This window comes from Simochromis diagramma, unplaced genomic scaffold (genome assembly GCF_900408965.1).
Source record: "Simochromis diagramma unplaced genomic scaffold, fSimDia1.1 OVJJ01000208.1, whole genome shotgun sequence".
In the NCBI taxonomy this organism is placed as follows: Eukaryota; Metazoa; Chordata; class Actinopteri; order Cichliformes; family Cichlidae; genus Simochromis; species Simochromis diagramma.
The window spans coordinates 1,916,008-1,929,259 of NW_024386789.1; the positions used below are offsets into that span (position 1 = coordinate 1,916,008).

At 42.1% G+C, this 13,252-nt stretch overlaps 1 protein-coding gene across 2 annotated transcripts; it reads right to left on the reverse strand.

The window, feature by feature from the left end:
- Nucleotides 1–878: 878 nt before the first annotated feature.
- fam20a (FAM20A golgi associated secretory pathway pseudokinase) lies at nucleotides 879–13,206 on the reverse strand. Of its 2 annotated transcripts, none has more exons than XM_040023283.1 (11): nucleotides 12,079–13,206; nucleotides 10,208–10,401; nucleotides 9,733–9,783; nucleotides 8,432–8,510; nucleotides 8,086–8,178; nucleotides 5,322–5,437; nucleotides 4,757–4,937; nucleotides 3,001–3,110; nucleotides 2,800–2,881; nucleotides 2,656–2,715; nucleotides 879–2,515 (listed from the first exon to the last, which is right to left on the reverse strand). In XM_040023283.1, exons 1-11 carry the CDS (start codon nucleotides 12,450–12,452, stop codon nucleotides 2,245–2,247), a joined length of 1,611 nt encoding a protein of 536 aa, XP_039879217.1. In that variant the 5' UTR covers nucleotides 12,453–13,206; the 3' UTR covers nucleotides 879–2,244. The 2 variants fall into 2 exon arrangements, with proteins under 2 accessions (XP_039879217.1, XP_039879218.1); XM_040023284.1 differs by lacking the exon at nucleotides 12,079–13,206 and adding an exon at nucleotides 11,664–12,056.
- Between the last annotated feature and the right edge of the window lie 46 nt (nucleotides 13,207–13,252).

Sequence of the window (13,252 nt, forward strand, 5' to 3'; positions counted from 1 at the left end):
AAATCTTGTAGATTCTGGGCATTTTGTTACGAGCAGCCTGTTTTTGTTTGTTTTTAATCTGTTCTCATTTCTTTAGTTCACTGAATGAAAAATGTCCAAGATAAAACACAGTTTGACGGGTGTACAATAGTATTTTTGCACCAACAAGCTGAGCTTTTACCCAGAAACTTGCTATATCTCAGCATGGTGTCAAATGTGTTTAAAACATTGAGGAAACTCGACAAATAGAGGACAGAAGAAGGCATTGCTGACTCAAAAGCTACCTACGGCAGATGAACAGTATCTGAACGTCACGTGTCCTAATAAGAAATAGTTCGAAAAATATGTATCTCATACTGTTCACTGAAGCCTCATCAGAAATGGTCTCAGTGGAAGTGTGGCTGTGAAGAAGGTGTTCTTCAGAAAGAGAGGAAAGCTGAGGCATCCCAAACTACACAAGTGCTGCACTAAAATCAGTGACAATAGCTCTGATGTGAGTGATGAATCCAACTTTAAAATTTTGGTTCAAATTATCTCAAAGGTGTTTGAAGTAGTCAGGAGAGAGGTACTACAGTGAGTGTCTACAGCCATCGCAGTGGAGGCTGTCATGGTTTGTGGCTGCATTATCAGCCAGTGGTGTGGGAGATCCTGTCCAAACTGATGGAATTATGACCTTAGAAAAGTACTGTCAGATTTTGATCCACCATTCAATATCGCCTGGAAAGAATCTGATAGCCAGTGGTTTAATTTTTAAACATACGATGCTGGGAAAACGTACCAAACACACAGTGCAGCACTATCAGTCATGGACCGGCCTCCTTCAAGCCTGGATTGCAACATTTTTGAAGCAGTGTGAGATCATGTTGACACAGAGAACAGAACAAAAGCCAGTCAAAGAAGAGCTTTGAATGTCCTTTATTTCATAAAATACCCAACCAGCAATTCAACACCTCGAAATATCTAATAGTAAAGTTTAAGAAAAGCACCTGCCCGCCATGTCCCTGTATTTTCAAAAAGATGTAATATCAAATTTGCACACTAGGTGGAGGTATTGCACAGAAAAATAAACAACATTGATTTGCTCAACAAGCAAAAGCCTAAATTAAACAATTTAAACAACAGATACAATTCTTCATTCCTCATTTGAGAATTTCGTCCAGTTTATAATAAATTTGTTTTTTTCTCAAGCTTTTTAAAACTCCGTCTTTAGCAGATATTATTCAACTGAGCACATTTAAAGTTAGATTGTTGTATTTGGCACTATGACCCAACATTTATATTTCTCTAAACTTTAGCTACTGGTTATTTGGAAATCCTCTCTGGGCTTTCCTTTGGTAAATCTTTTATTTTAGACATTCATTCACTGAAAGCTTTTAGAGAAGGCGTATTGTAAAAATGCTTCGGTATGAAGGGATTTACCTGTGCTCGAGGGCCTGTTTTAAGTAAAGGATCCTTATCAGCCACTCTGTCTGCTTTGTCAAGCTCAAGTCTGACTCCACTTGGCTCTAAAGTCTCTTAAAAATAGTTGTGGTTATTTATCTTACTCTACATCACAGAGCAACGCAGACTATCAGGTTAGTTGGAGGAGAACAAAGGGAATGAACGGGTCAAAGCTCTGACATGTTCAGACGAAAACCTCACACAAGTCCGCTTGGGTGAGAGTTATTACTGTGGTGCAACGAAATGCATATTTGCTAATTGTTTTGGGTTTGCTGTTTCTGTATCCTTGCCTGGCGGAGCTGACGGTGACGTTGTGAAGCTGTTTAAACACTCTGATGAGACGGAGGATTACAAGTCTGGAAAACAGGGTGGAGTAAACTAAGTGGCTGTTTAATAGGTAGCACTTTTCTCACAAACATATGGCTGAGCGCGCACACACACAGTCTGCCGCTCTAAGGTGATAACTTCTCCTCAGAACTTGCAGAATCATCACATAAAGACTTTATTTTCTGATTATAGGTCACGGACACGCAGAGCTCTCTTTCCACATCCACAGTGTAAACCAACAATCATTTAAAAAAAAAAAAAGCTGATCCAGTGGTGGCTCTACATATCAGATGCTGTAAGTTTCCACTCACAAAGCTTCATTTTATTTCATTTAAAAAAACAAAAAAAAAAACAAAACAGGGTCTTTATTTAAACATGTGAAGGTGTCAGAGATTCCTTGCTTCTGTGATGAAGACTCACGGCTTTTTCCTAAAAAATTATCGTGTCTTATTTATACGAGTCTCTTCCCGAGCAGCCAGAAGCCGAGCGCATCCTCTGTTACCTTTGCATCATCCCGTCTGTGGCAGCCTCGGGAGTCACTGTGGATTTAAAAAAGTCCTCAGTGATCACTTCGTCTTTGCCCAGCCTCCGGACGCACCGGTGGACCACTCGGAGGACCTTGTGCAACCTGCGGTCCAGGGCCAACAGGTGGGGCTCTGTCAGGATGGGCCTTAAAGAGTCTTCCTGCAGGGACTCCCTCATCACATCACTGAGCCTGAACTCTGATTGGGCCAGGAGCTGCAGCCTCAGCAGTGTGGATTGCTTTATCCTGGGGGTTAAGAGGACAGGGCAGAACACACGATCAACAGGAGAAGAGAAATTAGTTTCCTTAATTCCTTCACAGATTTTATTAAATTTTTTTACTTATGCCCTTATGTACACAACTTCCATAGACTGAGTCATACTCACATGCAGCACTGGGACAGTGGAGACAGGATGGACATCTCATCTTTAGCGTGCTTCCCAAACCTGGTGCATAAACAACACACACGTTGAACCCCGACAGCAAACAAAAGCAGCATCATTTAGTGCTCAGCAGCAGTTCTGTCTCACCCTCTGGCATTGTCCAAGTGAAGAAGGAAGCCTTCATCCCCAAACTTGGTAAAAATCTCATAGTGGTGTCTGTCCATGTTCCCTGTAACGAAGGCGTGACTTTAGCGAGGGGAACAAATCTCTACACATGTAGCTAGATTTCCGCAATATAAAATATCTGACGCTACATGAACAGTTTATTATGCAGAGGTAATGAAATACCTATGAGAAAGTCGAAGACGGACATGTCTATGATGTTTAGGAGCCTGTTTCCTGAGTTATAGGGGTACTGCTGCTTTATTGTGTCGCAGTAGAAAGGATTCACTTCCCACCTTTTGAAAGAAGCATAAACGAGAGGAAATTAAAAGGAGCCGATGGAGAATATTCTTTGGAAAATGAAGCAATTAAAATAAATTAGCCACAACTTTTTATTGCTCACTTTCAATGTGATGCTCCAGCAAAACAAAGGGGTTGATGTTTAACACTGTGTTACCTCCCTCATTTCTTAACACTCTGCAAGCATTCAGAACTGAGTAGACAGATGCTGTATTTTATTTTATTTACGTCTTAACAGTTTAGTGCTTGCTTTGCCACATTTTTTAATTTCACAAGGCCCCAAATGTAATTAACTGGTAATAACTCTACAGACCTGTGGTAATTGCAGAATCTGGTCAGTCTTGCAAAAATAAGCAAAATCTTCCCTTTAAAAGGCATCAACTGGATGTATGATGCTCTAAAATGCATTATACAGTACAATGTTAATATGTTATTACAATGATGTAACCAGATAACAGAGTCAGGAGGCCTCTAAACTGCATTATTTATTTTGTGTGACAAAGTCACTGAGGTTTTTTTAATGATATAAAACAGGAAGTGGTTTTCATTTGACTGGTGCAATCTGACTTTGGAGGCCTTAAAAATAATGGATGCTATAGTAAATAAAAGAGTCTTTGAAATCTTGCACTCTGATTTATGGAAAATGACACTCATGTTTTAGTAGCAAGAAATATCCATTAAATTAACTGTATATACACAGCAGAAATATTGTTGTCTTATTATTATTATATTTTCCTGAATTCCACCGCCACTACTTATTCCTGTTTAAAGTGAACAAAACTAAAATATTCTATATCAGAATTAAAAACTTAAATGATTAGTTTTATAAAGAATTGTGATCGGAGTCACAGAACAGTAACCACAGCAGCAAATAGTAGCAAAATACAGAAAATTATTATTGTTCCAGTTTTCAAAAACCGGCAGGATGTGATGGACACCACTTTCTTGGAATGACTTGAGGACATCTGTTCCTGCAGGATGGAGCCTTAATTTTGTCCTCAGTGAGCTTCCACAGATTCTCGACTGCATTAAGATAAGGACTCTGAGACAAGCGTCTCATTATTTTAACGTTATCAGGTTGAAGGGAGCGGTTTTAGCTGCTTTGCAGTGTGACAGAGTACATCATCATCCATAAAAACTGCTGACTGATTGGAATCTAGGCAGGACAGGAAGAGTGTGTTGGTTAAGGAGCTTCTGATAAATGTGGAATTTATTGCTTCCTGTCTGGATAAACTAAATGAAACTGACTCTCATAACTAAAGTGATGTTTTGACCGGTTCTCTGTTGTCTACATGGCAAGATTTGGCCTAACCTAAGTTGATGACAGGCTTGGTCACTGGAAAACAGACTTTAAGTCTAAAATCTTGCAGGCAACAGTGGACTGTGTGCCAAGAATGAACTTGAATGCACTGTTTACCAGTGAATTTACAAGCATTCTGCATAATAACTGGTGTCAGTAAAGCTGAAATCATTTAAGAATTTGGCTCGTGCATCAACCAGCTTGTCTTGCAACTGCTGAAAAATTCATCCCTTCAGCCTCAAGCTGAACAACTGCCATCAACAACCGCCAGCTCACCATTTTGCAGAATGCTTGCTGGCAGTTAAACAGTTTTGTGCTGCATTAAAAAAAACGAGGTCTTACTCCTCCCGTCCGGTGAAGGTGTAGGAACGGATCCACGGGCTGGGGATGGAGATGCGGGGAGCAATGCTGAGGCCCGGCAGGTAGGCGGACAGGGAGCCCTCCAGCAGGTCGGGGCTCCCGCACGCTGCATATTCTGTCTTGCACACATACAGGCACTTGGCAAAGAAACACGTGTTGTTTGCTGTTTGGGAAGCAGAACAGAAACAGAAGAATGCAAAATGAGTTTTTCTGTTCACTTCCGATTACATGCTTTCCAATCAGCTCTGCCTTTCCCTCTAGCTGGATGCCATATCAACAGCAAGGAAAAACACAAACAAACATCAAACTGAGTAAAAAATAACTCGCGGATCAGCTTAGCTTCACGCAGACATGCTTGTTTGCAAAGATATGCAAAGGGCAAAGATAAACAAGCTCCCGATCAAATGCACAGCTACTGAGAAACACTATTCATGTGTCAATCAAGTATTTGAACTATTGTAAAGGAGTTTATATTTAACATACAGGCATGAGCGTTGAGTCTAATCTAAAGGTATTACTTTGAGGAACTGATGTGTTGTGTTTTTACCCGGGGACGTGAAGAACACAGCTCGCAGGTCTTCATTCTGGGTTACTTTTAGGACTTCACTAGTGATGTTCACCAGCCTGCCAACCACTGGAGGAACTCTCCGGAAGTCTAGGATCCTAGAAAATATATTGATGTGATTCAGAGGAAAACCTTTTACTCATGTAGGGAGACAGCTCGTGCTGGCATAAATATTAATGCAGTGTAAACCTTCCAAAGGTGATGGTAGTCTTATCTAACTTTAAATCCTCATCTCACAGGAGCCCACGCTCCACTTTCACTGATTTTACTGATTCTTATCAGTGAATGAGTCCGCTTGACAGCCGCCGTGCTGTGTAATCCAGCTGGCTGCGTTCATATAAACTATCGAGAGCTTGTACTCCCCAGAGGCAGAGTTTTAGTCATGTCTCGCAAATAGTAATCAAACAACAATCAGCGTGTCATGCCGAATTGCTGTTTCTAAAATGGTTGGCATTCCCCAGCCCCTGATTGCGAGTGATAATGATGAGGGTTTCTGGCAAGTGAGACACAACGAAGAGAGAGAGGCAACACACTGCCACAGATTACACATATAGCAAATTAAAATTTAAAAAAAGAAAACAGGAACAGGAATTGTACAACATTCTCACTTTTTAAAGAATAACTGATAAAGTATGAGCAGATAAGGAGAAAAGGCACTGTTTGAGAGTAATTACAGTAATTGTTCGAGCTGTTGACGTGGTGCTGGAGTTGTTTTCTGTCTGTGACTTAACACTGTGTGTGTGTGTGGGTCTGTTAATGATACCGTCTAGTTCAGATGAGTGAATCACCTCGCCTCAGCTAATGTGTAATTGCATAAAGATAAGTGTGTCCTCATCTGTGTCCAAACACTGTGGTTTGAACTGATCACCAAGTTGGGAAATCTGAGGGTGTGCCAAAATGTTGCAATCTTTTTCGAGGCTCCATGATACATTCGTTCGCACAGGGGGACCTGTTTTTTTAGACTTAATTGTTGGAGACGGTTTGGGATTTTAAGGATGTTTTTGAATCTCGCTATTACAAGAATGCTGCCACATCGTCTCTGAGGATTCTTTAATTTCATCACTTTCTCTCTAAGACATAATGGATGGATCCATAAATCTAAAAATGGATTATTATTATAGGGTCTTGACCTTAGAAAATCATAAGGGCCTTTAGATGACTGTTGTAGTGATTTGGCGCTATAGAAAAAAACTGAATTAAATTGGACTCATTTTTGGTCAATTTTAAGATTTTTGTTTTATACATTTTAGAAAGAGTTTCACAAAGTTTAGACCCGATCCTAACATCAGGATGTAAACTTCAGCATGGAAATGGAAAAATCTAAAATAAGAATTTTGTGAAAGGTCACTTGGGGCAAATTCTTTAATTTTCATCTGCATGTCTGCAATTTGGGTCCGCAAAACTGCCAGCCACAAATTGATACATGACACTTTGATGTTAACACCGGCAGTTGTAGTTGCTAGACACATCTGCCAAGTGCTTCTTAGCTTATTCAAGTAACTAAAATGTACCTCTCGACCATGTTTGCAGTACCTTTTGGAGCATTTTTAATGCAAGTATTTATTAATTAGCACTAATTAGCAAACATTTGTGTATGTGGATGCAGCTTGCTAGCCTAGCTAGCTAGCATTTGGGATAACTAAGAATTTTGTCACCTCCCTCAAATGCAATTTTTTTCTGGCTTCATAATAACAAAATTGAGCCTTTAGAATAGAAGTTAAAAAAATGTGATGTCATGCATCCATCTTTTATATACAGTCTATCGTTGAGTGTCCAAATACTGTCATCTAACCATGCGGATTTTAAGCTTGTTTGTTTACTATATTCACATTCTTAGTGTAACCAATCACAAACCAAGGTGGAGCTTACCCCAGCTGTCTTAAGGTAAGAGGTGGGGTACATCCTGGCCAGTCTGTCACAGGGCAAACACAGACACTCACATTTACACCTATGGGCAATTTAGAACCACAAATTAACCTAACCCCACTAATAGCATGTTCTTTGGACTGTGGGAGGAAGCCGAAGTACCCACACAGACATGGTGAGAATGTAGAAAGTCCACACAAAAAAGGCCATGGCCAGATGGTGGATTAAAACCCAGGAACTTCTTGGTGTGGGGCAACAGTGCAAATCATCGCACCACCATGCTGCCTGCTGTGATGACATCAGTCACTGAAGTTATTTAGAGGCACAGAGGTGGCAGAGCCTAGCTGGCATACAGCTAGAGGCAGGGTACACCACAGACAGATAGCCAGTCTATTGCAGTGTATTGGAACTGCAATAGACTGGCTATCTGTCCACAGCTGTCACTCACATTCATACCTTCTGGCTATTTAGACTCACTAATTAACCTAACATGCAAGTCTTCTGACTGTGGGAGGAAGCTGGGGCTGGCTTTTGGTCATTTTTATGGGTTATAATGAAATCTGGATCAGATGTTATCGTTCCCCTCAAGAAATGAATTGGATAATTGACTAAGAAAAAAAGAAAATGAATCAAAGTGATAAATAAGCTTTTTTTCCTCCCATTTGGTCGCATTCGTCCTCCCTCCAAAAACAGTCATAGTACCTTTGTATAGACAAGGATGTAACTGAGATCAATAAAATAACATGTGTGCAATCAACACTAAAATTAACCCCAGCAAGCAAAGCAGTCATATAACCACAGTGAGAGGACACTAAAATTACCCAGTCTAACAGCAATGACCGAGAAGACGTGAAAACAGTGAGGGATAATGAGGCTGCACCTGTCCAGATGAAAAGCAGCAATCTCTGCATTGTGTCTCTGGAGGTCAACGAAATAGAAGACGTCTTCTGGAGTCTCCTCGTCCCTCTGCTGCCTGACACACACACACAGACACACACACGTGCACGCACACAGAGCGATCAAACTGTCAGTTCCAACACTCTGCAATATATAATCAAGACATTACAGATGGCCAACTCGAGGCTTTTGACTGACATAAATTCACACAGAACATGACATAGACTGTGTACTGTAATAGCACGCTATGTAACCTAACTCAGCATTTCATGTTTTTGTGCGATTTCATTGATTTCACCAACTGAAAATAACCAACTAGATTTCCTCACCTCATTGGTTTAAACATGGCTTTAGCTAGGTTGCGCATTTTCAGGGCCAGTTTCAGGTGATGTCCGCTGGGCTTCACCACTGTGGGAAGACACACAGAAACATGATGTGTGGTGCGAGATCGAGACGTTTTTTTTGTACCACAACATTTGCCCTACATGACTTCCACTCCACACTTATCTCAATGTTTTTGGCCAGGGAAAAGCAAACAGTGAGCAGCATGCAAACTGACTCATTATTTTAAGATTTTAGATTTGCAAAATGTGAATCATTGTCTGGCCTCGCCCGAGTAATAAGGTAATTGGATGCACCCTGCGCTTTCTCTGACTGTCTCCATATTGTGTCACAGCAGTAGTCCAGATCAGCACATACAAGCACCCCCCTCCCCACAGTGCTCAGTGAAACTCCAGGTTCTTAATAGTTAACAATCAAGCAAGGTTTATAATATAAAACCATTTCTGGAAATGACTCAACGCGAATCCAACTGGCACAAACAGCTTCTGTGGCCGATGAATTACGTCGCTCTTTGGTGAGTGAAATAATGAGAAGGTTAAATTTAAACTGTGGGGGGTAGCGATTGTTTTGTTGCTTGTTTCTTCTTGGCAGTGAGTGATGTTTGTGTGGTCATGCACTTCACTGCGCAGGGATGCTGACAAAGCACAGATGAGACAGGTCAGACAAGTCAGCGTGGAAGAAGAAGAAACGTAGCTGGGAGAAAAATTTGACATATAAAACCAATAATGAGCTATTTGTCCTCCTTAATGTTTACATTTCTACCTGCGACGCTTTTACAGCACTTACTTAGTGAACAGCTCAGTAGCATCTATTGTTTGGCATGTCACTAACTTTCAATTATCCACCCGTAGCTTTGGTTTGCGTGCTGCTCAGAAGTAAAGTAGGAGATGGCAGCGTAGGTGGTAAGAAACGTTGGCTTCCCTCGGCGCGTGCAGACATCAAACGCTTAATTAGGAGCTCTGCCTTTGAACGCAGACTAATTCCTGGGTTTTATTTGCCCCCAGAGCAAAGTGTCTTATACAGAAAGACAAATCTGGATTTTGGTGCCAATAGAAAAACCAAAAATCCTCACTATCACAAAGGCAACAGTGTGTTTGTCTCTCATGGTACTGCCAAGCAGAAAAGGCAGAGTGAGAGAGAGGCAGACAAACAAAAAGAGAAACAAAGAGGCTAGTGAGAAATCAGACTCATGCGGTTGCACAACATGAGATATGAGGTAAAGAAAATAAAAGCCCAAATCCCCGAATGGATAAAAGGCTCATTACAGGTGGCGATGACGTTGTCATACCTTGGGTGCAATCACACGCTCCTTTTAGGGCTTTCTCATCTTGAGTGTAATCTGTAAGACAATGAACTTGTTAGGTAATAAATTAGCACACTTAGTGCAGGGAATGTACCTGTCTAATTCCAGAAAAGTAATGGGTGCTAGATTTGCCATCTGCATAAAACGCTAGCTGAACAGTCCTTACTGTAAAAAACATTAGAGTCCTGTGCTGTAAAGGAGCTTTACAATACAATACAATCAGCTGTTTGGTTGCTCTTGTACTGATATTATATTATATCTTTCCTACATCTTTCCTATATTAACAGAAGCGTTTTTCATTGCATATTTATTCAATTATACTGCACTACATGTAAAATTCCACCCAGTTCACAAAATTAGACCCCATGAGGGATATGACAGTACAGAATAAACACAGGAAGCCGATACTCTTTCCCCGACATCATCGAGCTAGACGCTCCAAATCCCATCTGACCTTCACCTGCACTGATAACTGTCATGCTCTGCATGTCCTTGATAAGTTGAAGGACAGTAGGGTCATCACGGGAGTACAGAGCATAGCGGTTTATTCCCAAGTGGAACTTCAGCCAGCTGGTATCAGGGTCGTAGGTCACCTCATGCTTAGTCACTGTGATGTTAGCCACAGCCGCTGCCAGACTGTAGAGCTTCATATGTCTGAGGAAGACGAATAACACATAGGACAGATGTTAGCTGTGGGATACAGGATGTTGTCAACTCCCTATTATCAGAGCCCTAAATAAATGGTTAACATTTGTAAACACATCAATTTTCTGTAAAGCCATTGTTAATCCTATGTTATTTAAAACAACAGAGTAGCTGATTTAAAGAGATGCTTACACTGAACCTAAGATGACAAGCTTAAGAACTGCTGGTAGGGACTGACAGGCAGGCATCCGAGTGTTATTAATATGTATTAACTAGAATATTCACCATATAAAGCATGCTATTTATTTTGCTTTACCCTGCCTGTAGATGCTGCTTCCTCTGCATGCCACTTTGCAACCCAATCTTCTTTTGAAAAGAGTTGTCCTGACTGTATTAAATAATTATGTTTAGTATTTTATTTTGCATGGGCCACAGATTTGGAGCTGCATGCTTTGGTGCCAGACTTTCCTGGCATAAAGTCACATTCAACAGGTTTTTTGGAGCTTGTCATACATTAAAGCAAAGGAAAGAAAAACATGTTGTGTTATAAAGTACTTGTTCTATTTACCACTTTACTCCTGCCTCCATTAGTCATTTATAGTCAGCCAAGTTTTATTAGTCTCTTATATACAGGCTTTTTACTGTTTCTAAATTGAGTTTTAACAAATCTAAACTGCCCAGCCCCCTTTCCCCTCCAAGTAGGAATAAGAATAAACTGATATGAAAAGAAATACTGTCTGTGGTAAGAGGGGCACCACATGACAAGGGCTGACCACAGTGAGTGGGATTACCATTTCTCCACCCAAACAAACTCCATCACAGACCGGATAACAAAATGAGATAATGGAGCAAAGCGCTAAGAATAGAAGTTTGTTTTTCTGTCATTCCTACCACCTCATTCATTTAATTTGACGTGACACAGAGTAATCAGGACGCTGGACAAGTGCAGACAGCAGAGCGTGTATCCAAACACACACTGTGGGAAACAGATAAGTCACGAATGCACACAACGAATGCAGTAGATGCGATGTTTAGACGCTGTTGCAATATTTTGCAATAACAAGCCTGTGAGCTGCCTTTTTTTTTTAGTGCACATTTGTAAGGCAGCACAGCAGGGAGATCCATTGCTCATAATTCTTCTTATTTTCCACTGTGAGAGCCCAATATCTATATCTCTCTGAGGGAGACAGACAGACAGCCTCACAAGCCAAGACAGCTACAACTCCCAAAGATTGAGATGGGCTCCGGCAGTTTTAAAAATCCTTGTTTACCTTAAAGAAACCGTTCCAGATGCTGGCTCTCAGAAGTGACGTGTTTGTCAGGGTTTTCTGACCCAGCCCACATGACACTGGAGTTTTTATGACGCACAGAATTGTCTACAGATCCGGATGTCTGTCTGTGGGTGTATGCCTGTCACCACGAACAAAGTGCATCCAAGTTCATGGATATGTGTTTGTGTGTGTGCCTCGGGTGGGTTTGGCCCCAGTGTCACTGACCCTGCCTCCTGACCACAGTCAAGCCTCAACACGTGCTACCACAGTGGGAACTCTGAGCCAAAACGAACACGCAATTTAACAATAAAGTGAAGTAACTCCGTCAAGTCACGCATTGCAAAATCAGTGGCATTATTGTCACAACAAACAATATCTTAATTTAGAATGATGAAACATGACACCAGAAACTGACCTTTCCCAGTGCGACACCTTCCTCCTATAGTAGTCAATCAGCTGTTCCACCTGCAGCAGTCTCTCTTCTGGCCCCAGAGCCGGAGTCTGGATGTTGTATAGAGGGTGAGAGAAAAGCCTCACCAGTTTTGAGCCTCCGTACGCAGGCTCAGACGTGGTGCCGTCCAGGAGTGGTGCAGAAGTCCAGTTGGAGAGCTGCGGCGTGGCCAGACCCCCCTGGCTGGGGGGGAAGGTGAGTTTGTTGGGGCCACATGAGCAGGAGTGTCCCGATGTCAGGCCCTTGCTCCACATCTTTGGCAAGAGGATGAAGTAGAGGTCGGCGGAGAAGACGGCCGTGAGGGTCACAGCTAATAAGATGCGATCTCTTCTCATCATTGAAACAGAAAGAGGGGGTATGGGGGGGGCAAAGAAAGCTGAGCAAAGTCCTGGCTATGTGCTGCTCAGGACTGTGTGAGGCATCACTTGTAGTCTCCCTCCAGTCTCGCACACACACACACACACACACACACACACACACACACACACACACACACACACACACACACACACACACACACAGTCAGCCAGGCAGAGGCAAGCAGTCACAGGTTGGTCCAAGTTTCTCTCTCTCTCTCTTTCTGTTCTCTATCTGTGTTTCAGTCTGTTTCTTCCAGCCTCACTTTTCCTCCTCCTCCTCCTCCTCTCTTGGCAGCTACTGAAGAAAGTGCCGAGCTGAGAGCGAGCATGTGCTAGCAGCAGTCAGTGACAGTCTGGCTGCTTCCAGGGACCTGCTGCTCAGAGGAAGAGCGAGAGAGAGCGAGTGCAAGTGTACATATAAGCGAGAGCGGGAGAGAAAGAGAGAGAGAGAGAGAGAGTAGAGCGTGTGGGTGTGCATGTGCAGGTATGTACACAAACATCAAATTACAGGTTAGCAGAGGGAGAGAGCGGCGAGTGCAGAGGGGGGTGCAGAAAACACAACTCTCACACACTCTTGGAGAGCAAAGTCCTCGGAAGCAACACAACGCACTTCTGCTTATTACAACAGATTTGAATAAAACCCCGTCCAGCTGGCGTGGCGGGTCTAAGGCAGTGCCAGCGCTTGTGTGCAGGTCCAGGTCCGGTTTTCATTATCGTGTGTTTAAGCTGGCCGCCTTCCTGCGTGATTTCTGACAGGAAGATTTAAATCTGCACGTTTA